Source organism: Zalophus californianus, chromosome 11, assembly GCF_009762305.2.
Source record: "Zalophus californianus isolate mZalCal1 chromosome 11, mZalCal1.pri.v2, whole genome shotgun sequence".
NCBI lineage: Eukaryota > Metazoa > Chordata > Mammalia > Carnivora > Otariidae > Zalophus > Zalophus californianus.
In genome coordinates, this window is record NC_045605.1 from 67160275 (window position 1) to 67178358 (window position 18084).

Here is an 18084-nt window from a genome sequence, read left to right on the forward strand (position 1 = left end):
TTAAAAAAAAAAAATCTTTTATTTTACCAGCCCCAGGAGTTGGCCTGTTGCATTCTGCAGTCTTCATTTGGCCTATTTGATGCTTACTTCATTACCTGGTGGTTCCGTTCAGGATTTCTTTCCACATGTGCCCCTCACAGAATGACATGTTTTCACCTTCTTCTCCCTTAGGGGCTCACACAGTATTGGTTCACAGCTATTTCAGATATAGGACCCATTTGATAACAGTTGTCATTTGAAGTTTTTTTGATTTAGACAATGCTTAATGACAAAATATTTCTATTTTTCAGTAGCACTTTTATTAGTGTCACTGAAATCTTCATAGTTTTGGCAAATAGTATCTTTATGTAAGACACTGTTCATTCTGTGCAGAATGGTGCCAAATCAAGTACACATGACCATAGTATTTTCTATGTGATAGAGAGCTAAGTCAGATTTGACCCCTCCCCTCACAGCTGATGGGGAAGACATATAATAGGTCATTACAGAACAGTGAGCTGAAGGCTCCAATATGGATTAAAGACAGGGTGCTATGAGAATAGCTCAGGTGGGGGATGGTTAGGAATTGACATAGTTTATAATTCTATAACAATGTACAGCAGAATATATACAGTATTTTTTTTTTTTTTTTGAGAGGGAGAGAGAATTTTTTTTTTTTTAAGATTTTATTTATTTGACAGAGAGAGACACAGTGAGAGAGGGAACACAAGCAGGGGGAGTGGGAGAGGGAGAAGCAGGCTCCCTGCTGAGCAGGGAGCCCCGATGCGGGGCTCAATCCCAGGACCCTGAGATCATGACCTGAGCCGAAGGCAGACACTTAATGACTGAGCCACCCAGGCGCCCCAGGAAGAGAGAATCTTAAGCAGGCTCCACGCCCAGCACGGAACCCAATGCAGGGCTCCATCTCACAACCCTGAGATCATGACCTGCGCCAAAAGCAAAAGTTGGACACTTAAACTGACTGAGCCACCCAGGCTCCCCTATAAACAGAGTATTCTTAAATATGAAAGGCATTAGAAATTAAAACTTGAACCTTAGTCCAGAGTGAAAAGTGGGTAGCTACTTGATCTCTTCTTAGAACCATATAGATAACGTGGAATCTAGTCCTCTTTTCCACAACTGACCAAGGCTTATCATGCATATTTGTTTGTCCTTTCATCACTTTTGGCAATATTATTGTCTGCAGAGCCTACCATTTCTCAAGACATTTTGATAATTGAGGAATTGAAAAAGTATTTTGAAAAGCTTCAGTGAACACCTTCAGTGTCTGCTGAGAAAAGATTTAAGTGGTTTTTTTTTTTTTTTTTGGAAACACCCAAGTCATTCAGTATTAAGTGGTAGTAAATAAGTTTAATTATTAAGCAAAGTGTTTACCACATTTTGCTCATGTAATGAGGTATAACTAATATGATGAGACTGATTTTTTTTGGTGGATGTGTATCTCATAAACGGGGCCTGAAGCCTACTTCAAAAGAGAAATTCCAAAAATGTTCTCAACAATGGTAGCCATATTCCAATCAGATATATAAAGCTAAGTAATTTTAATCATTCACTTGAATTTTAAGTTCCTATAAGCTTTTCCTTTTTTCCTTCCTCCCTTCCCCACTCCCTCTCTCTATTCTTTCCTATTTCTGACTTCTCTTCTTACTTTATAGTCTTTGCATGGTGTGCTAATGTATATAGAATCTCATACTTAATGGGCTTGTTAAAATAGAGGAAGTCATTCTGAGTTTTATATAATGAATTTATCTCATATATTATTCTTGGCACAAATTGGTTTATAGAGCCTGATAGCATGGATAGCTGGTTCAGTTCAGTCTTCCTATTTTGGGTCTGTGATAAGTAAATATGTTTATACTTTTCCATTTTAATCAACAGCTTACCAATTTGGGGAACAAAGATTATTTTTATATCAAGTAAACATACTATATTGAAATATTCTTCTTTAAATTTTATTAAATGCTACATAACATCCATGCATATCTCTGGACACTTAACAAGATATCCTCTTTCTGAGAAACAAGGTTTACGTAGTGCACATTTTAGAAAAAGGGGTCTTTCTTATTGCTGTTGAAAAAACTAAAATAATTTCCAGGTAACCTTAACCTCTCAATTTTTACTGTGCATTAAATTCTTACTAAGTTTTCTTTTTGTTATTTTTAATGTAGATGCTGATTTATGTATATTTGTTTTCTTTTTAAAGGATATGTGGGATTAGTAAACCAAGCAATGACTTGCTATTTGAATAGCCTTTTGCAGACACTTTTTATGACTCCTGAATTTAGGAATGCATTATATAAGTGAGTATTCAAAAAAAAATTTATAAATAAAACTGATTTAAGAATGAAATTATAGATTTTAACTAATAAAGTCTAATTTACCTTCTTGTATTTATTTACAAAGTTTGGGGGTATTTCTCACTTCATAAGACGTCTTGAATAATATATAAGAAAAAGATCTTATGAGAGATTGACGTATGAAAAATTTGTGGGGAGAGAGAATCAGAAGTGTGTAGACCAGCAAAGGATAAAATTAAAAAGATTTACATTTGGGTTAAATTACTGTATTAAAGCTTTCCCTCACTTACAGCTTTAACATCTTTATAAAGAAATATGTTATCTGCTTTTTGAGATAATCTGAATATGTAAACCTTATTCTTTCCTTTTACTTCTCAATTTAAGAAACAAAGTCATCTTTTAAACTTTCAAACTTTGTTTCTAATTAAAATATACTGCAGCTGTCCTTTGGGCGTGTGTGTGCGTGTGTGTGTATGTAAGTGTCTAAGTGTGTAAAAGATGGTATATATACCAGGTACTTTAAAATGCTCTGGAGGAAATCCATATTTAAATAAACCCTAAAAGTCCCAGAAAGTTATTTTTATGAGTATCTTATTGTAATACATTAATATACTCTTGTTTTGTATATTTTCTTTAAGGTATGCATAACTTATTTTTTTAAGACATTTTAAAGTACAGATTAACTGATTTTTCCTTTTTTGTGTTACTCTTGAATAACATTTTGAAATTACCATAAATATGTATTTAAAGTATTTTTGGAGCTTTTAATATTGGTTGTGTTGCTCAAACAACATTATCATTCCATTCATACGGAAGCTCATCATCTGAATTTACTTGTGAACGTAGACATTGTAATGAATCCCTTTGTACCCGTCACCCAGCTTTGAATATTATCAACTCATGATCAGTCTTTTTTATCTAATACCCTCTATTCTGATTATTTGGAAGCACACTCCCATTGTGTCATCTGTAAATATATCACAGGTCAGTGCTAATAAGGTTTCCCTGATTGCTCATAATTTTTTTAAACAATCTGTTCAAATCAGGATCCAAACAAGAGCCATACAGTGCAATTGACTGATAAGATTCTTAATCTTTTTAATCTATTTTTAATTCCCTTCCATCTTTTTTTCCCCTTGCAGTTTATTCCTTGACACTATATATATTGAAAACTGACGTCCTTTCTCCTATAGTTTTCCACAGTTTGGATTTTGATAGTTGAATGCCATAGTGTCATTTAATATTGTTCTGTTCCCTCTATTTTTATGAATTAATACTTAGGACAAGAGTCTTGATCAGATTCAAAATCTGTGATTACTTTTAGATGAGCTTTGCCTTTCATTAGTGTTGCCTTCTTATGTCTTTTCTTGTTAAAGTCTAAATTTCTTCTGAATTTATGAATTAGGGAAAGGCTCCTATTTCATTAGATAATAATAGCTTCAGTTAATATCCAAATTCTGTATACCCCAAGAGTTACAGCCTTATATTATTACGATGTTAATATTAATGATGCTTTAAAGAATAAAAATGTTTTGTAAATAATTTTCAAATATTTTATTTCAATAGGTGGGAATTTGAAGAATCTGAAGAAGATCCAGTGACAAGTATCCCATACCAACTTCAAAGGCTTTTTGTTTTGTTACAAACCAGCAAAAAGAGAGCAATTGAAACCACAGATGTTACAAGGAGCTTTGGATGGGATAGTAGTGAGGGTACTATTTCTCTTGTAATGATAAGTGTTTCTAATATTCAAAGGAATTCTGGGAGACAATATTATAAACAAAATATATTAATAGCTTAATTGATTTTATGATAAACCTTCTCGTTGCCTTTTGCTGGGATTTAAAAATAACTTATTTTGGGGGCGCCTGGGTGGCTCAGTCATTAAGCGTCTGCCTTCGGCTCAGGTCATGATCCCAGGGACCTGGGATCAAGCCCCACATCAGGCTCCCTGCCTGGCAGGAAGCCTGCTTCTCCCTCTCCCACTCCCCCTGCTTGTGTTCCCTCTCTCACTGTGTCTCTCTCTGTCAAATAAATAAATAAAATCTTTAAACCCAAAACAAAACTTATTTTTAAAATTTAAGCACTAGGGGTAAATTTTTGATCAATTAAAATTTTTTTGTAAAGTAAGTTTGGTTAAAGTCTGTTTTTATGCACTTAAACTAAAATTTTTAGTTCTAGATTTTTCTAAACATTTCTTAACTCTACAGTGAAACAACAAAAATAGCAAATATCATAGCACTGTAAAGCATATGTTACTTAAAAACCCTTGATTGTTTTCCTTGTGATTACCTTTTCATGACTGTAATGTGTAGTTTGTGTTCTTTTTTAAATTTAGAATTATTTTGTGTAGACTTTTCCATACTTTTTTTTTATTTTTAAATTTTTTTTTGAAGATTTTATTTATTCATCTGAGACACAGAGATAGAGAGAGAGAGCGTGAGCAGGGAGAGAGGCAGAGGGAGAGGGAGAAGCAGGCTCCTCGCTGAGCCAGGAGCCCAATGTGGGGCTCGATCCCAGGACCCTGGGATCATGACCTGAGCTGAAGGCAGACGCTTGAGCCACCCAGGCGCCCCGACTTTTCCATACTTTTAACAGTTTGCTTTTAAACAACAAATTAATGTTTCATTATACTAAATTTAATGCTGTTTTTAATTAAATTTTATTTTAAAATAGCTTGGCAGCAGCATGATGTACAAGAACTGTGCAGAGTCATGTTTGATGCGTTGGAACAGAAATGGAAACAAACAGAGCAGGTAATTCATCTCAGGTTGAAGGGAATGTTTTATAATAAATCATTCATAAGTGACTTTTATTCTATTGAAATGTTTTAAAACTCTGGCATTAGTTCAGTTGTTAAAGTGTTGAATGGGGAATTGAAAGTACTAGGTTCTCATTTGGCCATTAACTGAGTCATACAGATCCTCATTAAACCATGCTAGACCTCAGTTTCCTCATCTTTAAACTAAGGAAGTTGGTTTCTATGATCTAGATGGTCTCTTTTTAACTGAAAACTATATAATTCATATATAAATATATACCTACATGTGTATGTGTGGTTTTTTGGGGATGATTTTTGAACAGTATTTTCAGATATTTACTAAGTAAATTACATGTATTATAATCTATAGCAGGTTGGGCGCCTGTGTGGCTCAGTTGGTTAGGCGACTGCCTTCGGCTCAGGTCATGATCCTGGAGTCCTGGGATCGAGTCCTGCATCAGGCTCCCTGCTGAGCAGGGAGTCTGCTTCTCCCTCTGACCCTCCCCCCTCTCATGCTCTCTCTCTATCTTTCATTCTCTCTCTCAAATAAATAAATAAAATCTTAAAAAAAAATTATAATCTATAGCAGATTAAGTATAGCTGAGTATTACCTTCATTTTGACCAAGGAGGTATGCTTTTGACACTTAGGATTCCTCTTAATCTGACTCTGTTCTTCTTCCAGTAGAAAAAGAACAGGTAAGAGGTGGGAAGAGCATTCGATATATTATTGTGGGATGGTAAGGCTGAACTGGGTGGGGCTCAGAACTCAGGAAAGAGAACTCTAATGATGGGGGTGGGGAGGGGGGTGGTTGGGGAGGGATCACAGGGATGAAAAAGGAGGAAGATTCTGGAAGATAGCCTGGAGAGTCTGCTGTCTGATTGGAATTATGATGACTTGGGCCAGAGTTTTCAGACTGTAGGTTGTGATCCATTCATGTGTTATAAAATGAGTTTAGTAAATCTACATCCACACTTAAAAAAATGGACTAGTATGGAAAAGTGTAAGAGTAGCACAAAAGTAAGGGTATTATTTTGTGCAAATTTTGTTAGAGTTAGATGTACTGGGTTGAGATATACATTATTTTCTTACTGTGGGTTATTATCAAAACTGTTTGAAAAACACTGGTTTGAACCACTTAGAAATGCCCTCTCAGATGCAGAAAATATAATCAGTTATGTCTGAGGCAGATGAATGAAGAAGGCTTCATTAAATAAATGGCGTTAATATAGACAATGATGACGGGTCCTAGTTTGAAGGCTTATAAGCCCTAGACATTTGAAGAGATACAAATTTATGAAAGAGGTAAATTGTAATACACTTTCCTTCTTTTCCATTCTTCCTTAAGAGATACTGAAAAAAAAATTAAGTTTACTTAGTGACCTGGTTTCTCTACCTAGTCCTATTGTATTTTAGTAACTTCATTTATATGGTATTAGGGGCTGTTAAGTTACTCTTCCCCTTTTTATATCCCTCTTTGGGTCAGCACTTCCACTAAAAGATCAACTGAGGCATTCCTGCTGCATACCCAAATTTTGGTACGAGAATTTTGAAGCAAGACATTCACTTGGAGGGTTCTTACTAAAGGAATTACCTGCCTTTTTTGGGACAGAAGCCCCAGTTGGCTAAGATTGGGGACTTAGTGAGAGATCCATTCTTTTAAATGAGGGTATTTTGATGGAGATGGAATTTTTAAAAAATTTCTGTACATTTTTAAAGGAAATTTGCTGTATGTTTTCCCTTAAAATTGCTTTATGTATATTACTGAAATTTAAAAAGTTTTATTTGCACCTTGAGCTAGAAGATAGGATTTTAGGAATCAGAATATAATATTGTGAGAGGTGGTATACATGTGTAAAGCTATAAAACTAGCTGGCTATTTAGTTAGGTAATTATCAACATGCCTAAAGTGATAGATTAGGTGTATTCTCAACCTAATGAAAAGATAATATGAAGCTTAATATAATAAATTGGTAACTGATTTCAACAAAACATCTTAGTAGTAGAGTTTTTAGTGATAAGACAATTGAACTAGTTAAGTTTTGCACATTGGTTCTTAAATTAGTGTTAATCTAATTTTATTGATTTTTAGTTAATTTTTGTCAAGCCTTCATTTTTTTATTAGAATTTTAGATAAATCTTAAAGCTTTCTAAAACTTCAGCAGTAAAGAATGAATATCCTTTGAAACTTATTTTTAAAAGTAGGAGTTTTTGTGTATTTTAAAAATAAATTTTAAGGAATACTTTTTAATGTTCTTATTTTCAGGCTGATCTTATAAACGAACTATATCAAGGCAAGCTGAAGGACTACGTGAGGTGTCTGGAATGTGGTTATGAGGGCTGGAGAATCGACACGTATCTTGATATTCCACTGGTCATCCGGCCTTATGGGTCCAGTCAAGCATTTGCTAGTGTGGTGTGTACCTTTCAGCTGACTGCTTGTGTACCATACACAGAATACATAATAGCACAGTGGTATAATCTGTTGTAAGTATCATCCTAGATACACCTTCTTGGGTTGTTAGTAATTCCTGCTCTTAAACTAGCAAGATCTAGATTTTTGACCCTTCAGTGAGTCCTAATAGTGCATGTATAAAAGGGAAAGTGAATTCAATGTACTGCCTCATGGTTCAGTATTTTATTCTTTCTGATAGATGACTAGATTATTTCACTTTATCCTTTTTTTTTTTACCTCTAAACAGTCTGTTTTATAAATGCTTTTTTTGTGACCATTTTTTGTATCAGAAAGTACTTTTTGTTTTGTGTACATTGTTCCATATATATAATATATATATATAATCTTTTTAAGATTTTATTTATTAGAGGGCACATGAGTAGGGGGGTGGAGGGGGAGGAAGGGAGAGGGAGAAGCAGACTCCCCGCTGAGCAAGGAACCCAATGAGGGGCTTGATCCCAGAGCCCTGAGATCATGCTCTGAGCCAAAAGCAGACGCTTAACCGAGTAAGCCACCCAGATGCCCCTGTTCATATATTTTTTAAAATTGGAAACATAACCTCTGGTTTTTATGATAAACAGAGGCCACATTTTTTAAAGGAACATCCTTATTCTAAAATTTAATTTAAAAACCATGCATCGTAGAAGCACAGTAATTTGAAGAATCTGATATAAATGAGTTAATTGATTAATTAAAAGTTAGTTTAATTATTTATATACTGAGAATCCAACTGGGAGATTATCTAAGGTTTTCTCATTTTTCATCTATTTCTAAGGTCTTATCCATTTTTCAATTGCTTTTTGATAATTTTATTATTGCCTTTTATTGTGTTTACTGATACAAAAGGAGAGCCATGGAAAGAGTTAAGTTGATTTTTAAAAATTAGAGTGTTCAGAAATATTTATTCTGAATTTGTTAAGAGCCAGGGGAAACTTTAAGAGCTATATTGTTTTGGGCCTTATTGCTACCAAGGCAGTGGTGGCTTGTAGCTAAAATCAGTGTTTTTATTTATTTATTTATTTTTAAGATTTTATGTATTTATTTGACAGAAAGAGACACAGGGAGAGAGGGAACACAAGCAGGGGGAGTGGGAGAGAGAGAAGCAGGCCTCCCGCAGAGCAGGGAGCCCAATGCGGGGCTTGATCCCAGGACCCTGGGATCATGACCTGAGCCAAAGGCAGATGCTTAACGACTGAGCCACCCAGGTGCCCCTAAAATCAGTGTTTTTAAAGCTACTCCATACTTTATCCTCTAAAATAGTGCTTCAAATATGGTTTGGTCCTCTGGCCTCTAGGACAGTTGTTTCCCTTTGCTTTTTTCCTCCTACTCTCATATCGCTATCAAGAAATAATCGATAAGAAGTTATGGAATCAGTCGGTGGGAATCCAAGTAGAAGACCTTTTCTGGATAGTATAAGATCGAGTCTTCTTTCCTGTACTATGTTTCAGTCAGTTTTCTGAATAGATTTGAAAAATTTTGTTAATAGTACCCTTTGTAAACTGCCATCCTAAGTATATGAGATTGGCCTTCATGTGAGTGGCTCGTTTTGTTTTCCATTTTTGTTTGAACAGTTTTTACTTTCTCTCTCTCTCTTTTTTTTTTCCTTGTAGTTTAAGGTAGGAGTGGCGTACTAAAAAATTATGAACATTTGTCTGTTCAATGACTTATTTCCTAACTCATTTTTAAATATTGGCACTTCTTTAGCAAAATACACTAGGGAAATATTTGGTAGTCCCAGGTGATAAAGATGTTTTCTGCTTTGGTTATGAAAGTATTTTTTATGAAAGCTTTTTCACATATATGTTCAGTTTAGTGTTTTTACATATTAATTGAGTGTTGAGGAAGCTAGTGTTATTTGTTATGTTGGAATATTGTATTTGAGTAGTCAGCAAGTCTACTTTTAAATATTGGCACTTCTTTAGCAAAATACACTAGGGAAATATTTGGTAGTCCCAGGTGATAAAGATGTTTTCTGCTTTGGTTATGAAAGTATTTTTTATGAAAGCTTTTTCACATATATGTTCAGTTTAGTGTTTTTACATATTAATTGAGTGTTGAGGAAGCTAGTGTTATTTGTTATGTTGGAATATTGTATTTGAGTAGTCAGCAAGTCCAATTGCTTAGCTAAATCTTTGTGTCCTCACTTTCTTGCCTGCTGATTACCACCACTCCTCAAGTACGTTATAGATTCAGCAGTAGGGCGCTTTGGAGGATACTTTTGGAGAAGTGAAAAAAAAGGACACATTTCCAAATGGAATTCTCCAAAGGTAGTGTCCTCCATTGATACATGGATTGTGGTGGTAGTAGTGGTGGTGGTGATTCAGTGGGAATTGGAGGCTACAGCTATGAAGCAGTATGTGAGCAAGTTTATATAACACACATGCGCTAATAGGGCTTGCAGAAGGGTACTTAAAACTTGCTAGACTTTGCTGGAATCTCTTTAGGGAAATTACAGCAGGTGAACTACCCAAGATAGGGGTTCTAAGGAGGATACTACCTTCAGAGAACTTTGGTTAGAGGTAAGTAAATTCCCACTATTTTCTGAATTCAAAACCTATAACCTACATTTCTTAATCTCTAGAAATCATCACACAGCATCTAAAATTAGTTTTATATCACTGCTTGCCATTATGTATTTTGTTAATTCTATGTGTTTTAAAAAGAATTAGGTATAAATGTGAATTGTAAAAATCTAGTTGAATCTCATTCAGACTTATATAATATTTGGCTTAATTTGAATTGAACTCTTTTTAAATTTATTTTCCTACTTTTATTCACGGACTCTATTTGTCTTACTGGATATACGCACACACATAAACACATGTACGTACATACACAACATTGATAATTCTTTGCTCTGTTTACTGTACTTTCAGTGAGCTACAATATAATAGATACGTGTATACAGTGAGGTTAACATGTGATGCTTAATTTCAGGCAGTTAAGTGCAAGGTTCTATTAAAAATTGAAGTTTTTATTAACCTTCATCTGAAACATCCAATTCCTAGAGTTGTTTTATCTCTGTGTTCAAATAAATTAACTTGAGAGTAATATTTAAGATAAAAATATGAATGGAAATAGCATTTAGCTAATTTGTCATTATGACATAATAAATGTTTAAGGTCACCTTTCAGCATGATTGATAGCAGACTACTTTTTTAATGAGTGCGAGAATTGCCTACAGTTTTTAAAAAAGCTTTTCATAATTTCACTGAATTATTTTTTAGTCATTATTAGCTATGCTATTTAGTAAATTTCTGGCCTTCATTTTACCTGGCCACATTTAAGGGCTCTTTTGCCGCTCTCTTACCTCTCAGACTGAGTTCTGTTTAACACTCATCTCCAACAGGATTTAATAGAAGGTTAAGAGAAGCCTTCTTTGATTAAATTTGGGAAATGGTGCAACTCTAATCCTCTTTGGGAAGTTCGCTGTGCATATTTTATTTTAAATGCCCCGAGGATTCCTGTAGTAGAGAAATTTGCTTAACTGTGCTTAACCTAACATTTTCTTTCTCTGTGGGATATTTGTGAATATTTTAAGAGATACTAGGATTCTGAGAAATGTATTTTGGGAAGCTCTGCACTAGAATAAGGTGATTTAAGGATTATCTCTACTTTGTTACATCACTGTTTATGTCCTTGGGATGTTGAGGGGGAGTGAGAATACTGAAATACGTGTTATAATTTACTTTTGTTTTACATATCTCCTTAATCCTGAAAAAATAATATCAGCTGAAAAATTCCTTTTACTAACCTTCTAAAAAAATTTGTTCCTTGTGATTTGTGAGGTAACTGGAACCTTTTATTTTCATTGATTAGAGCTGTCTAAACCAGTCTCTCTGAATTTCATGATCAAAGAAACCTTGAATCTGCTTATTGCCAAGCACATTTGAGTGTTTTTTTATATAGTGTTTATATTTTTATATTTTATATAATGTTTATATTTTTTAATGAGATAGTCCTAAATACATGCTAGTGATACATAAAAATTGGAAGTATAATTTTTATCAGTTAACTATGAAAGTATTTTCACAAATTAAACAAAAATGATAGGATCTCATGTTTAACATTAACTAGGGAGGAGCATTTCTATTTAACAGTAAATTTTAGACACTATCTTTTTATTGGTATCTTTTGTCATATAACATATTTATTGAGTTGCCTACTCTGTGCAGTGGGCACTGTAATAGGCCATTTTTTCTTTGTATATTTTTAATTCTATTAGGTAAGTACGCTTAAATATCTTTATTATCACAGAATGTGTTCAAAAGTCTGAAATTGAGTTTAGCTGTATCGTTCCATTTAGTGTCTTTGGAAAAACCAGAGTATGTGAAAGATTTCTGTTCCCTAAGTAAACATGGCTTAATGATTATTTTAAAGTTTTGAATGAAAAATTGTTAAATTCATAAGTATTTATAAAATCATAAGCATTTCAAGTGTTTGGTATGCACAGGTTTGTATCATAGGTTCTTCCCTGAATTAACAGATGATTTGGACATTCTTAAATGTCTGGCTTAGCCACATAACTCATTTGGATGGTGGAGTGGTCCCTATTTGTCCAAATATGTAAGCATCACATAAAGAAAAATCTCTTCCACAGACTCTACCCTCATTTTTCCAGGAATTTGTGTGGTTGGACATAGTGGGAACCAGTTTAAAAAGTGGGGACTTCTGCTTTCAGGAAGATGGAGTAGATGTACATTGCCCTATTCCTCCTGCTAAAACAACTGAAAGTCTTGAACATTATATATAAAATAAAACATAAGAAGACTCTGAAAGGTGGAGAAAAGGCATAAAGACTAGGGACCTCAGGACTCAAGGAATGACATGGGGTGAGTTCCCTGGGTTTTCTTTTTGCCTAATATAGCCCAAACTTGGAGCTGAAGAAGCTGACATCCTGGAAACAGGAACAGGCATAGACTGAAAAGCCTGCTGTCTCTAGCCAAAAGACCAGGAAAGGGACAGCCTAGCAAGGCAGAAAACTTTTAGATGGTACCCATTCTGTTCTAGCCAAAGACCACAGAAAGACTGTGGCCCCTATCTCAACCCTTGCCAGCCAAGGCTGAGTGGGGAGCCTAGACTTCCATTCTCATGAACTTATAACTAGGCTTTCTAGCCCCCTGCCTGGGTGGTTTCAGAGAAGGCTGAGTAGATAGCCAGGAGTTTCACCCCTGCTGGGCAGTAACAAACCTTCCCACTACTACTCTCCTGTTCTCCTGGTTCACTGTCATTAGAGACACATGGGACGCCTAACCTTCACTCCCACCTCAATAGGAATGAAATGCTTCTTTCTGTCCCCATTGATGTCAGAAGAGACCTAGAGAAGAGTCAGGATTTTTGCCATCTTTGAACAGTAAGGAGACTAGCCCCCATCTACCTATGGTGTCAATGGAGGCTATCAGGGGAGCTCTTAGGAGACATTTCTGCCCCTCACAGCCAAGATATCAGCAGAGGCTTACTGAGCAGCCAGAGTGTCAGCCCTTACCCAACAGTAATGAAGAGCTCCTCATCCCAGGTGTCAACAAAGGCTGAGTGGGAGACTTGGACTTTTCCTCCCACTGGCAGTAATGAAGCAGGAACCTTTTCTCTCCCTGGAGCAGTGTCAAAGAAAGCCAGTAAACCAGAAGATTCAAATAGGGTCCAGAATCTCATAATACCCGAAATGTCCAGGTTTCAATAGAAAAAAAGAAAAAAAACCACTCTATATATTAAGAACCAGGAAAGTCTTATTTTGAATGAAAGAAGAGACAATCAACAGATACAAACACCAAAGTGACCGATGTTAGAATTTGTGACAAATATTTTAAAGCAGTCATCATAGAAATACTTCAGTGGGAGATCCCAAGCCCATTTGAAACAAATGAGAAAATAGAAATTCTCAGGGAAGAAATAACAGATAAAAGGAAAATGAAATGGGAATTTAGAACTGAAAAATGCAATACCAAAGTGAAAAACCTGATGGATAGACTCAGTAACGGAACCGAGGAGACAGCAGAAAGAATCCGTGAACTTGAAGATAGAATAATAGAAATTGCCCATTGTAAGCAGCAGAGAGAAAATAGACTGGAGAAAGTTTTTAAAAAGTTCTCAGGACCTTTGGAACTATAATAAAAGATCTAAGATTTATGTCATTGGAGTCCTGGAAGGAGAGGAAAAGGAAGGCAGAGCTTGAAAAATACTTGCAGAAATAATGCTGGAAATTTCCCAAATCTGGCAGAAGGTATAAAGCTCTAGATCCAAGAAGCTCAGTACACCTCAAACAGGATAAGCCAGAATCACTCTACATCAAGTCCAGTTATAGTCAAACTTCTGAAAACTGAAGACAAAGAAATATCTTAAAAGCTGCAAGTGAGAAAGATACATTTTCTTTTTTTTTTTTAAAGATTTTATTTATTTATTTGAGAGAGAGAATGAGAGATAGAGAGCATGAGAGGGAAGAGGGTCAGAGGGAGAAGCAGACTCCCTGCTGAGCAGGGAGCCTGATGTGGGACTTGATCCCGGGACTCCAGGATCATGACCTGAGCCGAAGGCAGTCGCTTAACCAACTGAGCCACCTAGGCACCCGAAAGATACATTTTCTTACAGGGTAAAATTACTCTGATTTCTCATAAGCAAATTTGTCATCAAAAACTATGGAGACCAGAAGAAAGTGGCACATTTTTCAAGTGTTGAAAGAAAAAAGCACTGTCAACTAGAGTCTTATACCCAGTGAAAATATTCTTCAGGAATGAAGGGGAAATCAAGACCCACCCTGGGTGAGGGAACACTAAGGGAATTTGCCACCAGTAGACCCACCTTAAAAAATGGCTAAAGAAAATTCTCTGAACAGAAAGGAAATAATAAAAGGAAGGCATCTAGGAATGTTAGGAATGAAGAAAGAACATGGTAAGCTAAAAATCTGGGTAAATACAGTAGGCTTTCCTTCTCCTCCTAAGTTTCCAAAATTATATTTGATGGTTGAGCCAAAACCGTAACATTGTTTAATGTGGTTCTAAATGTATGCAGAAGAAATATTTAAGACAATTACTTTATAAACAGGAGATGGTAAAAGGACATAAAGGGAGGTAAAGTCTGTACTTTACTTGAACTGGTAAAAGGATGACACTAGTAGAATGATGAGTTATGTGTATATAATATACCTAGAGCAACCACTGAAACACTCCAAAAAACTAGATAAATCAAAATGGAATTAAAAAAAATATGTTCAGGTAATCCACAGGAAAGCAGGAGAAAAAAAACTATAATAGCAGGCTTAGGTACATGTAAATGGTCTAATTGTACCAAATAAAAGGTAGAGTTCGCATATCAGATTTAAAAACATGACCCAATTGTGTATGCTTGCTACAAAAAAACTCCCTTTAAATATATTGGCATAAACAGGCTGAAATGTAAAGGATGAAAAAAATGTTATGTAAACATTAATCGAGGCAAATGACTATATTAATATCAGATAAGGTAGACATTAGAGCAAAGAAAATTACTAGAAATAGGGTCATTATAATAAAAGGGTTATTAGTTCAGGGGCACCTGGGTGGCTCAGTCATTAAGTGTCTGCCTTGCGCTCGGGTCATGATCCCAGGGTCCGGGGATCGAGTCCCGCATCAGGCTCCCTGCTCAGTGGGGAGCCTGCTTCTTCCTCTCCCACTCCCCCTGCTTGTGTCCCCTCTCTCGCTGTGTCTCCTCTGTCAAATAAATAAATAAAATCTTTAAAAAATAAAAGTGTTAGTTCATCAAGAAGACAGCAGTGCTAAATGTGTATTTACCAAATAACAGAGCTGAAAATATATGAGGAAAAATTGTCCAAAATGAAGAGAAATTGGCAAATCTATAATTATAGTTGGAGACTTTAATGCCTCTCAGTAATTAATAGGTAGAACCTCTAGAGAGAAAATTAGCAGATAACAACGCCATCAACAACAGGATCTAATAAACATTTATAAAACGTTCCACTCAACAACAGCAGAGTACACACTCTTTTTAATGGACTGTATATCAAGAAAGATCATACCTCAGACCATGAAACAAATCTCAACAAATTTAAATTAAAATCATTGTGTGTTTTTCAACAATGATAGAATCAAGTTGGAAATCAGTAACAGTAACATAACTGGAAAACCACCAAACACTTGCAAAATACACAGCACACTTAAATAATCCAAGAGTCTAAGAGGAGACTTCAAGGAAAATTAATAAAAACAATAACAAAACACTTTGAAAGGAATGAAAATGAAAATATATCAAAAATTTTGAGACACAGCTAAAACAGTACCGAGAGGGAAATTTAACAGCATTAAATGCTCACCTTTAGTAAAATGCTTGTGTTGGTAAAAGAAGTTTTGAATCAGTAACCTGAGCTTCCAGCTAACCTGGAAAAACAAGAAAAAAGTAACGTAAAGCAAGCAGAAGGAAGGACATAATAAAGAAAAGAGCAGAATCCGTGAAACTGAAAACAGAAAAACGAGAAAATCATGAAACACAGAGCTAATGTTTTGGAAAGATCAATACAGTGGACATACCTGTAGTAAGACTGACAGGAAAAAAAAGACAAATTTACAATATTAGGAATGAAATGAGTACCACTAGAGATCATGGACGTGTCAAGAGGATCATAAGGGACCACAACAAACAGTTATGCACACATAAATCTAATAACTTAGATGAATCAATAGTTCAAAAAGCACAAGCTATAATTAATCCAGTATGAGTTAGATAATTTAAATAGCCCTGTTAAGGTATTAAACACATAATTAAAAATTTCTCAAAAATGTCTCCCAAGTTGGGGTGGTTTCACTGGAGCCTTGTATCAAACATTTTAGAACAGTGAACACCCAGTCTACCCAATCTCTTTCAATAAATAGAAGTGGAGGGAACCCTTCCCAATTTATTTTATGAAGTTAGTCTTACCCTGATACTAAACCAGACAAAGTTAAAACAAAGCAAAACTTCAAGCCAGTATGCTTAATTCATATAGGTAAGAAAATTCTTACCAAAATATTAGTAGGTAGTATTAAGCAATATGTAAAAAGAATTAGATAACCATGACCAAGTAGGGTTCATTTCAGGGATTCAAAACTGGTCAATATTTAAAATTCAATTAGAGTAATCTACCATATTAATAGGCAAAAGAAGAAAATTCACACCATCACATCATTTGACTCGGGAAAAACACTTGACAAAATTCAGTATCTACTCACAATAAAAAAACTCAGAAAACTGGGAATAGAGGGTAATTTTCTCAACTTAGTAAAGAACATGGTAAAAAAAAAACAAAAAACGAACCTTACGGCTAACATAATATTTCATGAAAAACTGAATGCTTTCCCCCTAGAATGTCAAGGTTATTTCTAAGCGAGGATGTCTGTCTGCTCTCACCACTCTTATTCAGTGTAGTACTGGAAGTCCTAGTCAGACAATAAGGCAAGAAGTGGGAATAAAAAGCATTCCAATTAAAGGAAGAAGTAAATTTGCCCCCCCCCTTTTAGGTAACATGATTTTTTTAATGTAAAACATCCTAAGGCACCTACCAAAAACCTGTAGAACTAATAAGTGAGTTTTGCAAGATAGCAGGGTATGAGATAAACATACAAAAATCAGTTGTACATCAGGATACTAGCAAATAACATGTAGAAAGTGGAATTCAAGTACAATACCATTTACAAACATGGGGGGGGGAGCGCCTTAGGTGTAAATCCAACAAAGTATGTACAAGACCTATGTACAAGAAACTACTAATTCTGAAAAGAATATTTCAATAAATAGACAATGTGCTCATTAATTAGAAGACTCAACATAGTAAAAATGTCACTTTTCTCCAAGGTTATTATTTAATAAGCCTTTCTTCTCAAAATCTGCAAGATTTTTTGATGATATAGACAAGCTCATTTTAAAATTTATGTAGGAGGTAAAGGAATAAAAGTAGCTAGACTTAAGAGAGTTTAGGGAAAAGAAGAATAAAGTGGGAGAAATCAGTCTACCTGATAAGACTTACTATAGAGTTACAGTAACCAAGACTGGGGTGGTGTTGGTGGAGGGATAGACATATAGATAAATGGGACAGAACAGAAAACCCAGAAATAGATTTGCACTAGTATGCCCCAACTGATTTTTTTCCCCAACTGATTTTTGAGAAAGGCACAAAAGTGTTTCAGTGGAGGAAGGATGGCCTTTTCAACAAATGGTGATGGAATAATTGGGCATCCATATGCATAAAAATGAATCTCTACTTAAACCTTACACCTTGTACAAAAATTTGCTCAAAATGGATCATAGATTTAAATGTAAAATGTAAAGTTACAAACTTTTATTTAAAAAAATAGGAAAAAATCTTCCAGATCTAGGGGTAAGCAGTGAGTTCTTAGATTTGATACCAAAAATAATCCGCAGAGGGAGTAATTGATAAGTTGCATCTCATCAAAATTAAAACATTTACTCTCTGAAAGCCCAGGCAAAGAGGAAAAAAAGGAAGCTACAGACTGGGAGAACATACCTGCAAACCACATATCTGACAAGGGACTGCTATCTAGAATATATAAAGAAGCCCCAAAATACAATAGTGTTAAAAAAACAAAACAA

At 35.0% G+C, this 18084-nt stretch overlaps 1 protein-coding gene across 2 annotated transcripts in view; it reads left to right on the forward strand.

Moving 5' to 3' along the window:
* USP47 (ubiquitin specific peptidase 47) overlaps positions 1-18084 on the forward strand; it is a 108053-nt gene that overhangs the window by 51723 nt on the left and 38246 nt on the right. For both annotated transcript variants that reach the window (XM_027578348.2, XM_027578347.2), the window contains 4 exons: positions 2204-2300; positions 3864-4009; positions 4974-5053; positions 7324-7473. In XM_027578348.2, the coding sequence (XP_027434149.1) occupies positions 2204-2300; positions 3864-4009; positions 4974-5053; positions 7324-7473 (473 nt within the window). The remainder of the gene's footprint in view (positions 1-2203; positions 2301-3863; positions 4010-4973; positions 5054-7323; positions 7474-18084) is intronic.